The 20,105-nt window shown below is 40.4% G+C and overlaps 1 protein-coding gene across 12 annotated transcripts in view; it reads left to right on the top strand.

Moving 5' to 3' along the window:
• DMD (dystrophin) overlaps positions 1 to 20,105 on the top strand; it is a 1,147,932-nt gene that overhangs the window by 1,082,152 nt on the left and 45,675 nt on the right. For all 12 annotated transcript variants that reach the window (XM_041399749.1, XM_041399747.1, XM_041399750.1 and 9 more), the window contains 4 exons: positions 746 to 820; positions 7,917 to 8,118; positions 11,524 to 11,609; positions 14,209 to 14,366. In XM_041399749.1, the coding sequence (XP_041255683.1) occupies positions 746 to 820; positions 7,917 to 8,118; positions 11,524 to 11,609; positions 14,209 to 14,366 (521 nt within the window). The remainder of the gene's footprint in view (positions 1 to 745; positions 821 to 7,916; positions 8,119 to 11,523; positions 11,610 to 14,208; positions 14,367 to 20,105) is intronic.

The raw sequence follows: 20,105 nt of genomic DNA, 5'->3' as shown, positions 1-20,105 counted from the left end.
TTTTGCAAGCCGTGGTTAAAGTATTCAGTGGGGCCTCATGCTGATGTCCTTATTTTGCTAAACGTATGAGGACAGCTTAGCAAGAGTTGAGCCAGACAGTGTCTCCTCACCTGGGTGCCATTCCCTGTCATGCTGCCAGAGCCACTGGCTCCCTGCCATTTTGCAGGTGGGGACCTGGAAACTCACCTGGCTGGGTGAGCTGGCTTCTTTCCAGAAAGGCTCTACATCTCTGGGCATGGCTGGGGCTTGCTTAGGTGGAAAGCATAGAAGTTTAATTGGATTTTTTAATAAGTTTTTTGTTTTAGCAGTAGCTGAGAGTCAGTTGTTTCTTCCTGGGCGTAGGTTTTCCCATGGGGCTGCCTGCACCCGGCCTGGCTGGTGCATAACATGAGCAAGGAGGAGTTTCAGGGGCTTATCTCCCTCACAGTGCCTTCGGTGTGAAAAGCTCTGCAGTATTTTCAGACACTGCTGCAGTCACTGATGTTGTCCTTTCAAGTGCTCTTTAGTTCAGTACCTTTGAACAAAAGGAAGTAACACTTTAGGACTTAGTGGGGTTTTTTTGAATGGTGGATTGCCAAGATTTGAGGTCTTTAACTCAGTGAAATTTCTAACAAATTTTTTTTCCACCTCTGCTCTTTTAACCAACAGGTATAGTCTTGTAGTTCAACATAACAACGTATTCATGAGTCTGGTTTACTTCTCGTATGTAAAGCTGATCTTTTATTCTGATATTGCCTCCCTACAGCTGACCTGAACAACGTCAGGTTCTCGGCGTACAGGACTGCCATGAAACTCCGCAGGCTGCAGAAAGCCCTCTGCCGTAAGTACCTGCCTGTGCCTCACCCTCTGCCAGGAAGGCTCCAGCACCAACACACTAGTTTATTCACAGATTTCAGACGCAGAAAAACACTTCCACACATACCCCCAGCTCTGCCTGGTACATGGAGACCTCTCACCTGAAGGGCCTCCTGCTGCCACCGGTTTGCATGACCATTACAAAACCAGAGTGCTGGGTGATCTGCAGATCTGTGTCTTGTAAGACAGAGCAGCAGTTCAGAAATAAAACTGAACATACTGTACATATTTCTTATCTTTACGTGCTTTAGCCAGGTATTTTCACTGTGCCATGTCCCTGTGCCATGTCCTGTGTCAGCCACAGCTTTGCAGGCGAGAGGAGCACAGTTGTGGTGTGTTGGGAACAGTGAGAGCTCGGGTGAAATAATCACTTCAGAGCTGGAGCTGCTGATGGTTTGTTAAGTTGAATCTTGAACCCTGAGGGGTTATTGCCTTTAAATGAGATCATCTCAATAAACATTTAGCTTCATTTTTTCCCCAGCTTTCAGTTGTGTTGAAAAGTCTCTCATCAGCTGTTACATTAGTGATATGCATGTTCGAACATTTTAATTCTCCCAACTGCTGTATGTTATTCTACTTTTCACTGGAATTACATTTCCTTTTCAGCTTATTGTAACCTGATAGCTAAATAATTTGGTGAGAGTTTTCTTTATGGCCAGTCAGTTGCCAAAGCAAGCAGTTTATTAGGCAGTCCAATTGGGAGGATTATTAAAATATTTTAACATTCACTGTTTGGCATTTAATTACTGGGTTAAATTTCTGACACAGTTGCAAATGTCTCAACTGTTGATTTATCTCAAGTTGGATTTGTGCTCACATGCTTTCTGGAACTGTGTCAAACCTCAGTATTTTTGAGCATGTTTACTTTTAGGCTTATAAGCATGGGTGAATTCCACTAAAGTGTGCAGACTTAATGTCTGAATGTATAAAAAATAGGGAAAAAAGGAAAAATAAACAACAAGTGAGAAGTCTTGTAACATAATGACAGATTTCAATATGAATGCAGTGACAAAGAAGGAATTATGATGATTAGAAATGTAAACATCTTTCCATGGTGCAGCACTTCTGCCACACTCACTGTGGAAATGTGGTATAAAGAAACTGGAGTGATAGGCACTGAGAAGTATTCATAATCAGCACAGCACTGAAGGAAACAGAATTTTTGGAATTAACTAGCTGGCAGTGCATAAGTATAACTTGTAACAGGTTTTTATGACTGAAAGTGCAAAACTTTGCATCTCATTTTATCTGTATTAGAATCATAGAATACTCTGATTTGGAGGAAACTCACAAGTGTGATCCAACTCCCAACTCCTGGCAGGATGCCCCAGGCGTCACACCATGTGCCTGAGAGCACTGTCCGGATGCTTCTTGAACTCTGTCAGGCTGGTGCTGTGACCACTTTCCCTGGAGAGCCTGTTCAAGTGCCCAGCCCCCCTCTGGGTGTAGAACCTTTTTCCAATATCCAGACTAAATCTCCCCTGGCACAGCTTCAGACCATTCCCTTGTGTACTGGTCACAGAGAGGAGATCAGTGCCTGCCCTTTGTCTTCCCCTGACGAGGAAGTTCTAACTGCAGTGACGTCTCCCCTCAGTCTTCTCCAGGCTGATCCCAGTGACTTCAGCCCCTTCTCACAGAGCTTTACCATCCTCGTTGCCCTCCTTTATAGTGACAGCTCACCACTCTGATGTCCCCCTGTTCACTGTAACCCTTTGTGCCCCATCTGTGAGTCAGCTGCTCACCCATCACATGGGGTGTTTTTCCAGCTGGGGACTGGACATTTGGTCTGGAGAGATCCTGTGAGAAACAGTATTGAAAATTTTACTGAAATCCAAAAAAATGAATGAACTGGCTTCCTTGGGTCAATTATCTGGGTTACTATGTCATCGAGTACTGGAATGGTCTGCTTGGGGAGGTGGTGGAGTCACCATCCCTGGATGTGTTTAAAAAAAGACTGGATGTGGCACTCGGTGCTGTGGTTAAGTTGAGGTGTTAGGGTGTGGGTTGGACTTGATGATCTTAAAGATCTCTTCCAACCTATTTTGTGATTCTGTGTAATTCTGTGAACAGGAAATTTAATTTGTTAAGCAGGACTTTCCCCTCACAAACCTGTGCTGGCTGTGACTCTGTGGTCCTTCAGTTGTTCTTCAGTAACTGATTCCTACCATTAAATAATTCTGGACTCATCTTGGACTTTTGCATTGGGTTTGTGTGGCCAGATTGTGGTAGTGCGTGTGTCTGGGGGTGGTTTCTCTAAGAAGCTTCTAGAAATTTACCCCATGTCTGACAGAGCCAATGCCAGCCACCTCCAAAACAGACCTGCTGCTGGCCACGGCCAAGCCCATCACTGGCAGTGATAGTGCCTGTGGGATAATGTAGTTGAGAAGGGTGTGGGAGAAAATCTGCTGCACAACAGTGGCTGGGAAAGAGGAGGGGAAATCCGTGAGAGAAACAACTCTGCAGACACCAAGGTCAGTGCAGAAGGAGGGGGAGGAGATGCTTCAAGTGCCAGAGCTGAGATTCCTCTGCAGCATATGGTGAAGACCATGGTGTGCCCCTGCTGCCTGTAGAGCTCCCCAGTGGAGCAAATACCCACCTGCAGCCTGTGGAGAGCCCCATGCCAGAGCAGGTGGGTGCCTGAAAGAGGCTGTGACCAAAGTAAAACCCATGCTGGAGCAGGATCATGGCAGGAATTGTGAATTCTTGGCAAGGAGCCCGCGCTGAAGCAGGTTTGCTGGCAGCACTGTCTGTTCCCCAAGGACTGAATCCTGTGGGAGGGATCCATTCAGGAGCAGTTTGTGAAGAACTGCAGCCAGTGGGAAGAGCTTGCGTTGGAGCAGTTTGTAGAGGACTGTCTCCCGTGGGAGACTGCACAGTGGAGCAAGGGAAGAGTGTGAGGAATCCTCCCACTGAGGAGAAAGCAGCAGCAGAAACAACATGTGATGAATTGACTGCAGCCCCCATTCCCCTGCTGCTGCTGCAGGGGAGGAGGTAGAGAATTTGGGAGTGAAGTTGACCCTGGGAAGAAGGGAGGAGTTGGGGGATGTGTTTTAAGATTTAAGATTTATTACTCATTATCGTTCTCTGATTTCATTGGTGATGAATTCAGTTAATTCTCCCGAGTTGGGTCTGTTTTGCCTGTGACAGTAACACGTAGGTGATCTCTCCCTGTCCTTATTTCGACCCATGAGCTTTTCTGTGTATTTTCCATCCCCTGTCCAGTTGAGTAAGCTGAAGTCAGTTCATCTCTTGAGGTTACATTTAAGTAAATTTTCAGACAATTGATGCTCTCAGAGACATGCAGTGGCGCTTACACTGATTACTCTGGCACATTCTTCATACTTGTATCTAAGGAGAAGTATTTAAGGAATTTCGTTAGCAGGCTTTGTTCTTACAAATATTTTTGCCTGAAGACACCATCATTGTATTTGTGTATTCTATCATTTCAGTGTCACTTGTGAACTCAGTTCAATTAGGCTTTTTTTAAAACCTCAACTCATTACAAAATTATTTTTCTGCATTTTGGCAATAGGAGAATGAGAGCACAGTGCTGGGTTTCAGGGCTCCTACGCAAAGCCAAAATCCCACTTGCAGTAGGTGCTGCTTTCAGTTCTTATTTTTCATTTCTGTTTTAAAATTGCAGGATTTTTTATATTTTTATATATATATCCATATATGCCTATATATATTTATAGATCTTCTTTTCTGCAAACTTCATAGAGAACAGCATTTTTGTCTGCTGAGGAGTACTCTAAAAATGTGTGCTTTATAGAAGGCTTTCAGAAGTAGAGGTACAGCCTATTCTCATTGTCAAGAATAGAAACACTTCAAAAACAGAGCTGTACTTAAACTTTAGTTCTTTTCAGTTCATAAATCAGCCCAATGAATATTAAGACACTAGGATATTAAACTTAAAGAAGAATATGGAAAATAGCAGTCCTTAACAAATAAATGCTTATGTGTTGTGTTATTTAGTGTGTGGCTTTATAATTTCAGCCTTCAAAATTGTTGTGAGCATGCCAGATGTAACTATTGCACCAAGTTTTTTTTTAAATTTATGTATTTCTTTGATAATCACACCAAAGCATGATGACTTTCTTGTTTTGTTACTTTTAAAGATCTGATCTTCAAGTGCAAACCACATCAGGATATCGTGATATCAATAAAATGAGATGTATTCACAAACTTTTCTTGGAAATGCAGCAAAATAAAATATTCAAGAACTTCTGCTAGGGGTCTTTTTTGCAGCAAGCTACAGAGGAGATGATCTTGCATTCTGGGAGGACCGTTTATACTTTTTATTACCAGCCATATGTTGAGTTTTCCCTAAGTTCAGTTTGGGACCTCTAGAGTGCACTTTCTCCTGCCTGTTAATTGTCACTTCTGACCTTCAACTGGTTACTTATTCCATGTTGTCTTTTATACTTTTCCTGCAATCTGGCAGTGTCTAGTTAAAAACATCCTAATCTTATCTCTCTTGCCTTTGAGGCCAAAGAAATATTTATATAAGTGACTTAGGCTTCAAAGTAAGCTAGAAGCCACTGCTCACATAGATTTTGGAGTCAGTTTTGGAATTTTAAATAGAAGAGTGTAAAAGAGTGGCAAAGAATCCACAAGACCTGCAAAGCATAAAATGGTGTGGTTTATATCAAGTAAAGCTTTTCAAATCACTGCATGGTGCCAAATACTCAGCTCTTCAATACACATCTCACATACATATCTCTGGAGCTTGTCTTGTGCAAGTTCATCATTCACAGGACCTCCATATCTGCTTTTAGGAAATAAATATGCAGTTCTGTGTTCTGGGAGAGGACCCCCCACACACATTTCTTAAGTTTTGGTGGGAAAGATGAAGGAGGATCTTTATGTGATGAAGACCAGAGCCTTCCTTTTTCCCAGAAAAAGAGATTCCCTAAAGCAGAACGTGTTGGCAAGCGCTTTTTGCTTGTTAGGAGATAATTGTGTGTTACAAACTTCGGGATAGGACAGGAGGTTGATGAAGAGTGGGCTGAAAGGCTTTTCAGAATATGCTGTTTATTAACGGCAAGAGCTTTCACAAAGTGGAATGACCCGTGTTTAGCAGTAGCTGCATATATAATTATGCTGCCACTCAGACGCCTGAGGGCTTCATTTAATTACCGTTGATTCGTAGTCTCAAAGGAACTGAAAGTTCAGCCTAAAGCTCAGTTATAGGTGTTGTGAGGGCTGTGCTCTATTTTCAATTTGACTAATGAATTCTTAGAAGAAGAAAAACATTTTTCTGAGATGCTCAGGAACAGATCTGGTGCTTTTGCAGGATATAACACTGACTTTAGCATAGCTATATTTTTTATGCTGGTAGGTTAAACATAATATTCCAAAATACTTTATTTTAATAAATGTCTATATGCTAATGTAAAAAAAAGCTAAAACTCTGCACAAAATCATGGAGTCAAAGCTAAATTTCTTGGTGTAATAATAAGGATAGCATTCCAAAGTTTCCTTATTCACTCTAGCACTAGGTATGTTAGGCCCAGAGGATGAAATTTTCAGAAGTGCTTAAGGGGTTTAGTAGCAGAAGTAAGTTCCTATTGATTTCCAATGGAATTATACTCTTGAAATTCTTTTGGCAATTACGAAATCCCAGCGTACTGTCCAAGCAGCATTGCGAACCAGCCCTGTGGGCAGCTAAAGTATTTCTCCTCTCCCACTAGGACATCAAAGGGGCAGTTTCATCCTGGGTAAAATAGGATACTCAAGTGTGAATTTGCCAGATGGGACTTTAAACAGAATCAAGTTCTTAAAAAATTCCTGTATGGCATTCTGCATTTAGCCTCTGCTCATTATGTTGGGTTTTTTTGACATTATGAAGAGATGCTGCTTACCAGAACTCAAGAAAGCACATTTTTTATTCCAGTGAGAGAAAAACTGGTCTTGCAATTGAGTCAGTTCATTTTCCAGTTTTGGAAGAATTTCCTGGATGATTTTGGGCAGTTCATTTTGGACCAGATGCTACTGCGTTGGGTCATACTACATCGTGCTGCACTGTGTGACTGCTCATGGTATGAGCAGGATTAACAGCATCTGGGCTTCAACATCCCCATTGCTCACACCCTGGAAATTCACTGCAAGGAGTTATGAAGTGTTTTCCTGTGGCAGCTGGAAGATCGTCATCAAGCATCTCATCTTTCTGATTTCCTTTGTTATTATTGCTGCCTTACTTTGTAAACCAACATCCCATAATTTTGTGTGCCCTAAGTGTGATGCTGCTTGGTGATGTTAGTTTGTAGAGGTTAAGAGCTGAGAAAGGGAAGTTCAGTTTTGCCCTGGATATCTGCCTTTCAAAATTCAACTGACTTAAATTGGAATAAAAATCAATTTTTTAAATGTCTGTGACAAAAATCTCTGTTGCATGTTGACTAATAAGTTTAAACATGTCTTACTCTATAATGCCATAGAGATATTTATAATTATAAATACTATTCAGAATTAAAAATGGATTAATTTAATTAATAAATATTGAAACAGGACATTTAGTGTTTCCAGAACCTTCTCTTCACTGTCCTCACTAGAGGAAAAGTAACAGAGAGGTTACACAGTTCAGCTCTGATTTTTTTGCATATTCCTTGTGGAGTTTGGTTTGGTTAAGATTGCTCGACTTCTATAAGAAATGGGCAGTGCATCTCAGGAAAGCTGATGACCTGTGCTATGGTGAGAGCACATTTGGTGGGTGCAGTAATCAAATATTAGCCTGTCTATCTGTAGGAACATAAAGCATGAAATACATAGTTCTTACTTGCACAGCAATTTGTGTAATATTTCCATAGGACCCAAGAGCATAATAAGTACTTTACAGCTAAAAATGAAACAGATAAACACTGGTCTCTAAGGCCACAGCTAAATAACAGTGCATCTGTGGGAGTCTTGAAACCAGTCTTGCATGTGACTTTCAAAGGACATTTTACATCCTCTGGCCAGGCACATAAGCCAGGTACAGTGCTCTATTTACTTTTTGGATGTGAGTAATGCAACCACTGTTTCTCTTCTGTCTTTATGATTGTGTATTTGTTTTATTTCAACAGTGGATCTCCTGAGTCTCTCTGCTGCCTGTGATGCCTTGGACCAGCACAACCTCAAACAGAACGACCAGCCAATGGATATTCTGCAGATCATTAACTGCCTGACCACCATTTATGATCGACTGGAGCAAGAGCACAATAACCTGGTCAACGTCCCCCTCTGCGTGGACATGTGCCTCAACTGGCTTCTGAATGTCTATGACACGTATGTATCTGGGGCTCAGGACATGGGAAAGCTCCAGAAGCTTTCCCAGTAGCACAAGGGGATGGGGAAGGTGTATTAAGCTCTTTGCCTCACTATAGCATGGGTGGCTTGGAGCTGAAAAAAAGGGTAGTTGAAGTGAAAGCTTAATAAACCTAATGGTTTAATGGCTGCATTTAGCTGAATCAATACAGCCCTTGGTTAGGCTTACAATCCTGGATTTACTAAGATAGGTAATGAGAGAGCTAGAAAACAACTTTTTAAGCAGATTTTTGTGTTCAGACCAATTCTGTGATTGCATGTCTGTCCACAGTAGGTCCTGACTTTACATGGCAACTTAATTTATTTTGCTAAAGAAATTCAAGAGAATTATCAAGAAGCAACAGAATGAACACTGTATAAACTCTTGCCTGTCTGTTCCTCTGGATGTTAAACCTTTTCAAATATGTCAGTTTTCTATAGCTTTCAATCTGTCATTCTTTTTCAAAGATGGAAGAGGGTCATCTCTTGTCTAAAGTGCTTACAACCCTTGGCTGTAAGAAGATTTGAGTAACATTTAATTTGAAATTTAATTTTAAAAAATGTACCCATCAGTATAGGCACAACAGACTAAATATACCCGAAGAAGATCTATGGGTATTCCTTTTAAGTGGGTTAGTGATACTGCTCATGATGCATAAGCAAATTCCAGCATATGTTTGTAAGCTCATTTTAGAATAAGCCGTTATATTTGTATTTGGTTAATTTAATTTTCAAAAAGTCAGTTGTGTTTTTTTGAGGTTTTTATCAGCCACTTCCAGGCAGATAAACTTTGAGGTTTTTATCAGCCACTTCCAGGCTCGTTTCTATGGCAGAATAGACATTTACCTGTAGAATTGGAAGGTCATGGGACAATTACTGTATTTCCATTGGCATTTTGAACCATACTGTTGTTATAGGGCCATAACCTTGTTCTTCCATCCACCCTTTGTCACAGCAGTGAAGCTTCAGTGATCACCTGCAAAAAAAATGTACAGATCTGTACAGATCATGTCTTCCTGAAGGATCACCTCCAATAAGTCAGTTTTTTGTGAAATCCCCTGCAGCAGCTGCAGCATCCTGTGGATTACCCAGATTACACTATATTTCTTTTAGTTTACCAGTACTAGGGAATGGGGCTATATTAATTCAAGACGCAGGTTTTATTTGTTTAATCTGCTTTGGCTTTCACAGAACAGTGATCCACTTCTTAGTTACCATGAACCATAAATAACATATAAATGAAGACTCCCAGTTAGTGAAAACAAAACATGTGTTAGGGATAATAATCTGTATCAGTTGCGTAAGAGGCAGAGAGGGAACTAAAGGTCATTCCACAGGCTGCTCCTAAGCTGAACTGTCCAGTTTGGATGTGGCATGTGCAGTAGACATGTCCAGTCTAGCTTTCTTTATCTTTTCACTGTGCTGCAAGTACAACATTAGAAATTATAATTATCTGCCTCCAGGCAATCCCTAGGTGTGCTGAGGAGCTGCATATTGCAGGGCACAATGGAACACAGAGGTGTTTTATGTGTGAGGAAAGCTTGTAGCTATTTTACCCAAATTCAGGTTTAAATTACACTGGTAAGAGAGGTGACCTTGGGGTTACATGTGTTTAGTTTTCATTGTAAACTTAATAGGCAGAGATCAACTAAAGTGCACAGTGCTACCAGAGACGTTTAATTAAATGTACTGCATCTTTACTTTTCTTATAATTGAAAACTGTCATTTGTAAAGATATTAATCAAATTCACAGTCAATGACTGATCTAATTATGGGTACAGCTCTGCAAATCCAGCACATTTCGGATTTGTTTTAATTGATCAGTCACTCATGCTCATTTGCAGTAGCTTGCTAAATTATTGGTTTGACTTGGGAGGAGAGGAGAGTGAACTGAACAACTCATGATTCGTACAAGTTTCAATTTAATTGCCTTGCAGAGCAATCATTATTCTATATTCTTCTCTTGTATAATTTGCATGAGTCTGGTATTCATCAGGAGGAGTTTCTCAGGGCACAGATGATAATTAATTTGGAAAAAAATTGAGGGAGAGGAGTGAGAGGACCAGAGTGTGGAAAGCATAGGTAAACTACAAATGCTTCTTATTCATGATGAAAAACGCAAGATTCTTTAATAAAAAGCTGCAAATTCTAAATTTGGCTTTGTGCACAGGTTTCTGTCTGTACCTTTTATAGGGTTTGCAGGGGAGATGTGTGGGTAAATGAGCACTGCTGGCTCCTCAGCTCTTTCAGAGGATTAAAAAGACCACATGCATCTTTACCTGTGGTGCAGCCTGATGCGTGACCATGGCCTGCCTCTACATGATTTATCTTATTGCCAGTGGGGCGTCACTGGTGACGCTTCAAAACTGCTGATAAGTCTCTGCTTCAGAAGTGTTTGGTTTAGGCATTAGCTTCCTGTTCTGTGTACGTCTTCGTTTGCAATAGAAGATACATATTTGAAATGCTATCAGAAACAAAAGTCTGGGGGGGAAGCCAGCAACTGGAAGTAAATTGAGTTAAAGCAGATGACTGAGAGAAGATGTGAAGGTTTGTCACTGCGTCACCTGCAGCTCAGAGGAGGATGTTGTTCTCGCTGTCACCTTAGAAAGCAGAAGTAGTAGCGTGGGCACGTTACAAGGCAGGAGTGAGCGTGAGGAGGAGACTGACAGGCAGCAGGGGCTGGTTGGTGTGTCCCAGCCCCTTGGCAGGAGAGGTTTGAGCTCTGCCAGGAGGAGCTGAGAAAGCACACCAAGGTGTTAATGGCATAACTGTACAGCCTGCCTGCCTTGCCATGATTTCTAGGCAGGCTTTATCTTTCACCTGAACATATTACAAGTGTCTCTGTCGCTGCACACTTCTGGCAGAGGCTGCTTTCTCGTACTTGGCTTCCTGTTGCTTTTTCAGGCAAGTCAGGGCATGGCTGACAGACTGTAAGTGAAGACTTTCTAAAAACGACGGCTACATTGGATTTCTGGTGGAAGTAAAGCTATATTGTCTTTGGAAAAAGAACTACTTTGCTGTTCTCTGTTCTGTCAGGGACCTCATCTCCTCTGAGAATCACTCAGCAGCAGTTCATAGAGAAGCCTGTTCAAGGAAGCATGATGTAAAGAGCCTTTACTCACTTTTTTTATAAAAAAGGATATGAGTAGTTATTTCTGATTGAGACCATTTCATGTAGAATTGATACAACAGCGCACTGCAGTTCAGCTATGCCTGTGAAGCCACAGCAATGTTTTACTTTTCTAGCTTAACTAATAACCATCCAGCTTGAGTGTTGTCTGTGAGATTTAATTTATGAAGTCTACAGTACTGCAGTGAACTTGGTTATAGTAAATAAATTATGACACAAATGGATTTTATTATCAGCCAATGTTTCTTTTCCATTAGGGGTCGAACAGGAAGGATCCGTGTCTTATCTTTCAAAACTGGTGTCGTATCCCTTTGTAAAGCACACCTGGAAGATAAATACAGATGTAAGTCGATGTAATTATTCTGGGTTTACCTTATGTTTGTGTTCCTGTTTTATTCCTCCTGGTTTTTTATTGAATAAACATTTAAATAGCATACAGAAACATTATTTTAGATATTGCAGATGCAAAGTGTGTTGTTTCACCTTGTACTTTTAAGTTATTTGTTCCCTGTAGTTTTAGGTAATTTAGCACTGCAGTTCCCAAACATTTTTGATCACACCACTCCCAGCAGAAAAAATTATGACCATGCACCTCCAGTAGATGTAGATCTGTTTATAAATTATGTACATGTACTGCTGTACTAATATATTGTCTACATTATAAAGCATACCAAAAGAAGAAAGTTAAGAGAGATGTGATAAAGAGATTAAATAAACACTATTTTGAAACTTTCAACTGAATTTATTATGTGTACAAAAAGTATTTCTTTACTGCACCCTGATGGATTGTCTTGAACCCTCCCTAAGGCACAAGAACCCGTTTGGAAATGACTGGTTCAGCCACCTTTACACAAAAAAATGCATGTTTACAGGACACTTGCATTACACTATTTTCAAATATATTAACTTTTTTCAATTATTCCAACATTGTGGTCAGCCTTAATATGTACATTGTGTTTAAATATAGTTGCTACCTTTAAATAAATACATTTTAATAAATAAGTAAATACTAAAGGTGGGCAAATTTTGCATATTTTAAGAGAGGAAATACTTGAAAAAATTCCACTTGCAATCTTAGTTTTTCGTGACTAATAAGTCAGTTCACTAATGAGACTAGGATCCAGAAAAGAGCTACTGGTAAACATGGTTCTCAAAAGTAACTTTCTTGTTGAATTAACTGGTATTTCTCATTCAAGCACTTAAAAATACCACTGAAAATCCAACCTTTAGGGGTTGACCCAAGACCGTAGCAGTTCTTCATCAATTCTTATCATTTTACTTTTTACTAATGCAAGCTGAAGAACTCTAAAGAGAAAACAGAGAGTACCAACAGCAGGGTCTGTGCATAACAGTGTATAATTGGATCAGATTTTAGGGCAATCACAATGAATGTCACAGTTTAAATTGCTAGATGTTTCATGTGGGTGTTAAGAAAAAGTATTCAGAAAATCTTTTTAAGAAAATCAGTACAGATATTTTTCAAAATGATATTTCATCTAATATTATCAAAGTTATAAAGGTAAACATTTATTCATATTCTAGATTCTCCTGCAGTGTGTGTGCACAGTAATGCATAACCTATTAAGTGTCCTATAATCCTGCTAAGGACATTTCATGTTTTAATGACGGGGAAATTGAAAGCTGAATAGCTGTGGGAGAGGAAGGAATTGTGTCTGTCGTGCTGTGGTGTGGCTTTGCTACATGCTGAAGTTGTAGTGTAGTTGCCATTAGTATTGCTGCAAGTATGCAATGAGTTGCACCCCTTACAATTTTTTGTCTCATTTGTGCATCAGAGTTGGTTTTGTTAGAGCACAAGTCTTGCGGCTTGCAGAAGTGATGGAAGCATTCATCCCAGAATTATTCATTATAAAACTAGACTTTGCAAGAGTGAAATTCATGTAATTAAAAAATAAGCCTTTCTCTATCTGTTCCTTTATTCCTTTGGAAGAAAACAGGTGTCTAAGCAGTGCTAGGAAAGTTACCTTGAGCAGTGCTGAAGCACCTTTATAATTGTATCCCTGGTGTTGGGTAAAATATTAAAGTGACTCCAAAAAAAGAGAATTATTTTATTCTAGTCTTATTTTGCTATCTCTTTTTTTTTTTTTTTAACTGTTAGAAAGTAAGGAGAATTTATTCAGGTAATGTATTGTCAACAGAGATGTTGCCAAATAAATATTTTATTTAATGATAACTGTTTCTTTTTTTTATTATGAATTCCATAACCTCCTCAATATATACGTAGTATAATTAATTCCCATCAAATTAAATTGAGCTTATGAAGGGATAATAATTCTGCCCAGTAAGGATTCTTTTCTAGAATGATGCAATAAGAGAAAATCAAGTGACATTTCGTTTCGGAAGTGAAAAATTAATATGATATTAAAATTTCTGATGGATGGCAAGTTCTGCCATATTATAATTTTTATTTAATTTTCAAGAAATTCTCTTGAATTAAAAGCTCATCATATATCAAAGTTAGGGGGCTGTTGGTTATCCTTTTAACTCATCTGGAAGAGAAATGGATTCTCTGAGTTATATGTTGATTGCTAAGACTTGAAAAGGTGCTCTATGCTGTATGAAATTATTTTACTGTTAAACATTATTTTTTAGACATCTGTATTGTGGCTTGAAGATCCTGCTGTTTAGTTAGCTATGTTATCAAGTCTGCCTCTATTACCAGTAATGGCACAGGTGTGTGCTAGAATGGCCTTTCTCCCCAGGCACAAGCCAGAAACACTATTAAAAATTACCACAGACTCACATTTCACAGAAAAACCCCAGTGTTTTTAGGAACAGAAGCAGCCAGATGGAAGTCATATTTGTGCTCGTGTCCTCCAAGGCTGTTGACCGCACCTGCGAGCCTTGGAAGGGACGCAAATCTGGGCTGCTTGCCACATCCTGGCGGTGATGCTTGACCTCTGGTGTCCTTCTCCTTCCTGCAGACCTGTTCAAACAAGTGGCAAGTTCCACTGGCTTCTGTGACCAGCGCCGGCTGGGGCTGCTGCTGCACGACTCCATCCAGATTCCCCGGCAGCTGGGGGAGGTGGCCTCCTTCGGGGGCAGCAACATCGAGCCAAGCGTCAGGAGCTGCTTCCAGTTTGTAAGTTCGTGTTTTGCTGGCTCTGAATTTTCCGATTGGTATTTTGTCTTCAACTCACTGTACTTCTGAGGAGGGTGAAAACCTGGGATGAGGATTAGGGTACTATGGGTCGCGTGATGGTAGTGGCCTTTGACAAGGTGTATTTGAATTAGCTCAGACAGCAGATAATTGTCGTTGGGGTTTCTGTTGAAACTGAAGCCTGCAAAGAGTGTAAGTCTTTGTTGCAGCAGCTCCTGGTTTTACAGGTTTCTATTGCCCAGCAGTAGATGACTGTTTATTGCTGCTGTGTAGGTGAAGAGCAGTGGTTTATCTGAATTTTGGGCATGTACATACCAGTGACAGCCAGGTGCCCAGGGGAGCGATAGGCGACTGCCTGCAGTGCTGTCTAGGGGCGAGGAGTGCTCGATGAGCTCCTTCCAGTCCTTGAATGGATAATACCAGTTTTCTTTTAAAGAGTACTGAAAGAATTCTTGTCCTGTCTGTTGAAGAATACACAGCAAACTAGAGGCTCTTTTTCAAACTTGTAAATTATTTAATCTGAGGAGGAAGAGAGTTAAGGGAATTATTCATCCTTATCATAACTACCAGCAGAATGCACAAGATGAAGACAGCTGCTTAGTGAAAAGGTAGAGGAGGGGAGGTAATGTATGGTCTGTGATTAACTCTAAATACATGTTCTACATTACAATGGAAGAAAGCTCTTTTCCCATCTCCTCACTGTCCCTGAGGGATTTTTTTGTTTGCCTGGGGAAGGGGGGAGTTGTTTGCTTTTTTGCCTGCTGCTCAAGTTTCATTATGTAGTAGTTTCAGTTCTGTAGTAAGCAAAACACAGCAAGTGTTTTCAATGAATATTAATGCTTGGAAGTAGACTGCATACACACAATGACTTCAAAAAGAATCTAATTCTAAAATCACCACAAACTTCAGTTCTGATGGGACATTTACTTTCTGTATTTTTTACATTTCTTTTAACAGATTCATTTTACAGGATTTACATTTTACTGTTTCTGTCATTCATGTCATGACCTTTTATAAGTCTAATCGGTATTTGATGCCATTTCAGAATGACTGTTTTACAGGACTATGTCCTGGGTGAATAACCCATGCTCATAAAGTGTGCACAGTAATGTTGATAGCTGTGTTAGAGCCTGCTGCTGCTTTCAAGCCTTGACTTCCATGTTGGGCTTTCAAGCGACACCAACACAAAATGATTGTGCAGCAAATCCATGGTAAAAATTTTGTACCTTGTGACCAAGGTCACCAATGTGACCTTCCTCAGGAATTAGGACTCACCAGATTCTGTCGTTTTCCCAAGGGAATGTCAACAGCGCTTTAGAACACCATTGATAAACTGATAAGGAAAGTGACCTCAGAATCTGGCAAAACCATAGTTTTTTTTCAAGAGGGCTGCCATTCTGTGTGTTTACACAAGGAATAAACAATATAAAATCACAGGGATGAAACACACCAAACCCATTTTTTTTTAACTAGGAAGACTCATGGAGATGATCCTGTGCAGGTTTGGGAGTTGGACTCAGTGATTCTTTTGAGTTCCTTCCAACTCAGCTTATTCTGCGATTCTGTGATTTTGTGGTAACTGTTTATTTGAACAAAATGAGTTAGCAACATCATCATTATAAATGAAGACATGCCAGCAGGCTGAATGTTGTACCACATCCAGCTGCTGGCATTTCTAGGAACAGCCCAAGCACAGCTGGACACAACCTTTGGCATGCTCAGAAATCAGAGCATCAGAACCTGAAGTTCCCTTCTCTTACCTGCACAGAAAAGTAGATATTTTTCATACCTGCAATAGGAGGAATGTCATCCTCTCTTTTCCTCCAGATGAAGCTTCATTTTAACTCTCAGAGTGCAGGTTGGTTTCCAATCTGGGCTGCAGCAGAACAGACGATCTTCTAGGAGGGACAGAAAGGGGGAGGGAGGCTGAGATGAGGAGGGGAGATAGAGGATAGGTGGGATGGAGCCCTAGGGAGAGGAGCAGAAATCCAAACATAGAGAAAGCCCTAATGAAGGCAGAGGAGAAGGAATTAAGGAGTGGAAAATAAGGATGGCTCTTAGGGAATGACAGTAAGAACAGCAGTAAGAATAATAGTGATGAAGGAAACAATGTGGGTTGAATGAGGCATGAAGGAAAGGAGCAGCCAGGAATGGAGATGGGGAAAGAGATAAGAACTTCCCATGAGAAAGGGAGAAGAGGAGCACTGAGACATCCTTTCAGTGTAGGATGGTGGGCACCAGGATCCACAGGCTGGGGGACAAGCACAGAAATGCTGGTGGGAGGAACACGGAGCAGCCCAGGTAACAGGGAGGCTGGAAAAGCTGGACAGCCAGGCTGCTCCCAGCAGCCTCCTGTTCCTGGAGCGAGATAATTCAGTTTTGAAGAATATTGTAGGGGTTCATAGTTTACATTACTGCATGGAAACTAATTTAAGTCTTTCTTTGTACGCCCACATTGAGGAATACTTTTCCTTTAGTTTTGCTTTTTTTTTTCTTCCCTTTTTTCTTCCTTTCTGGTGATGATAAGCCAGCAATATAATTGCAGTCATGTCAGAATCGCAACAATTGTGTGCCTCAGAAGTGGTTATCCCAGCTCCCTTAGGTTAGGTGCCCTGGCAACGGCCTTGTCTGTCTGCACAGCAGCAGAAAAAAAGGGGATGTTTACAGTTCCCAGAGATAACAGGGGAAATCTCTCCTGCTTTTTGAAGGGTTAGTCCTTGGGAATGAGGTTTGGGCAGGGAGGAGCCCAGCCCTGCTGTTGGCAGCAGCCTTGCCTGCTGCAGACCTCTGCTTCTGAGAATTGGGTCCCCTTCTCCTGAGGCTGCTGCTCCAGTACTCCTGCTACTTCTCCCTCCCCCAGCACTGACTTGTGCTTTCTGTAGTTTTCTTCATTTGCAGGAAGGTGCTGGTAGAAGTTCTTGGGACGAGAAGGATATCATGGGACGCATCTTTCCTATTTGGGGCAGGGGTGTGTAATTTCTGCCTTGATATTTTAAACAAAAAATGCTTTTAAGTTTAGAGAGCAAAGAGCTTAATTCAGTGACCACTTGAAGACTGTATAGTTCTGCTTAAGCTCAGAATGCATCAAAGCAATCTATAGATCCATGAAAAATTGAGTGAATTCAGTGTTGCTGCAGTGTGAAAGGACTTTCAGTTCTGTGATGGGTATGTTTTTTAAGTAAACAGGATAGGGAAATGATATGGAGTGAAGGACACACAGTTCTAATCACAGTGGAAAATTATTAATATGCTTTCCTCATATAGTGTAAACAGGACCTAGGAATTCACATTGCTGCCTTGGATGAGTTACTGTGACATTGAGACTTTGAAGAAATGTGATGAGAGAGCAGAGTGCAGCTCAGATGAAAATGTCCCTCACCATTTCTCAGTAAAATATTGGACAGTTGGTTCTTGGTTATAAAATTCTTTAGGGATGCTTTCTTTGAAGAATATACTTGAATTAGAGTACTTCATGTTAAAAACTAGAACAGATGAAGCTAAGGAGCAGTAAAATATGTGTGGTTAACTCATACATGTATTTTAAACCTTGTTTGGCTTCACTTTGATGAAGCAAAGTATTTTAATATTCTGTATTGTATAGTCTTCTTTACTAGATTTGTACTTGATCAATGGTAAGACAAGATCAGTCCACTTTCTAAAACCATGGAAGTGTGTCCAAATCTGGTGTATTTACTCAGGCAAATCCAAAATCCAAAATAGAGCTGTTAGTCCTTTTTAGGTGGCATTTGGGTGTTACAAATCCTGGGCCAGGACCCTGAACTTGACTTTGTCTATAAATGCTGTGATTTGAATTGGTTGGACAGTTGTTTCTCGAGGCATTATTTATTGCTTTTATTTTTGAGCAGTTAGGATATACCAGTACTATGTACAAATAACTATATATAGTTATATATACAAGTCTATATGAAAATAATTTACAAGTGCAGTGTTACTGCTGAGGGACTCAATCTCTTTTAACAGATTCAGGCAGCCCTTGTTTCTATTCATAGGATATTTCTTCTGCTCCTGGCTCTGACAACAGAGAGCTGGCCAAAGGGAACTAGCAAATCCTTCCTCAAGCTGCTGTGCTGTAAATGTCATAAAACAGCAATTCTGGTTTTATTTCAGCAGGATTTTGTGAACCTGTGCCTGACTTTGGAGGCAGTGTTGAAGAGTCCTACAAGTGAACTGCTATCAAAAGCTATTCTAAAATGGTTTAAGGGGTGGGGATCAGGAAGATGCTGTTTGAGTGTGGGTGATACAAAACTACACTAATTCTCTTCTGGATTCTTGTTATTTTATTTTATTATTCTTTGCCACAACACTAAAAACATTGACTGTCATTGCAATCAAGTGTAATGTAGGGAGGGGAAGACAAGGGTGACCAGGGTTAGGTCTGACAGGGGAGACAGCAACTGACTGCTCTGCATTTTTAGACTTTAACAAGTCATAAGAATCCCATCCCTCAGTGTAGTTTTTTCAAAACAGTATTTGCCAATGTAAAGCTTTGCACCCGGGGTGAAAAACACCATTCAATTAACAATGTTAATTTATTTCCAGTCAATTTCCTACACTGCACATAAGCAGAATATAGCTAATCAGAAGTGTTATCAGAAATTTCTGCTGTATTATTTGACTCAGTCTAAAAGCATACCACATTGTTCATGTAAAATCCCAACTGTATTTTGTAGCATATTTCCCATTATGGACAGACAAAGTTAATATAGCATAGGATATTTTTTCAGCTACTAGCTAGAGGAAGAGAGAGGGAAGAACAAAAAACTCATCTCCCAAGTATTGCATAAAGATGCTAGCACCACCCAACTTCCTATTTTCCCATTGTTTCTGCAGAATAAATACTGAAAAACAGATGTCTGGAACATAATGAATTTGAATGTCCTCCATAACAAATTGTTACTTGTAAGCTGGAAAGACCTTAATGAATTTTACTTTATGATTCACTCTGTTATTACCATAAAAATTGTGAGTTGCACAGAAATGTGTTCAAGAGAAGAACCATTAATATTCTTTACAGCTTGATCTTGTTGCTTCAGATATGAACTGTATGAATTCAGCCTTTTTCCCGTATGTAAAATCTTCAGCTGCTGCCTTACTGGATTTAGAGATTATTTAAAAAATTGTAATAGCAGCTCAGGAGACAGTCGAGAACTGTATGTCCTATAGTGTCTGACCCTGACCAGCTTTTCCCCACGTGGCTTTAAATCTTCATGTAATATAATTCAGAACCAGTTCTGATACATTTTAATGCACCTAATCTCTCTGAGCACAGGTTTTGTACAGCCGCCATCCGGAGCTCTGTCTAGGCAGCTATTGGGACTGCTGGCAATTGACAGTGACTGCAAAATTAAAATAGATCTAGGGTGTTACAGAAAGTCTTTCATTGCTGCAGCATTTTCCCTGCAAATTTAAAGCAGCTACAAGTGGAGAGCAGCGCTTTGAGCGGCTCATTCTTATTCTGACTGCAGATTGCACTGCAGCATTTCCGTACACCTCATGTTTTTCTATTAGGAATGGTATATTAAAGAGATCATGTTAATTTTTTTTCTTTTCAAGTCTTAGAGGACCTCTGTATAGAAAGTGTAGTCTGCTAGGCAGGGTTATGGTTTGCCAGTGTAGTTGCTGGCTGAAGCTGGATCCCTGAGTGAGTCACAGAAAGCCTCTCCCTTGCCCTTTTGTTGCCCTGACTTCCAGCTGAAAATA

This window comes from Onychostruthus taczanowskii, unplaced genomic scaffold (assembly GCF_017590055.1).
Source record: "Onychostruthus taczanowskii isolate IOZ18803 unplaced genomic scaffold, ASM1759005v1 scaffold17, whole genome shotgun sequence".
In the NCBI taxonomy this organism is placed as follows: Eukaryota; Metazoa; Chordata; class Aves; order Passeriformes; family Passeridae; genus Onychostruthus; species Onychostruthus taczanowskii.
This window is presented reverse-complemented; position numbering and strand designations above follow the sequence as displayed.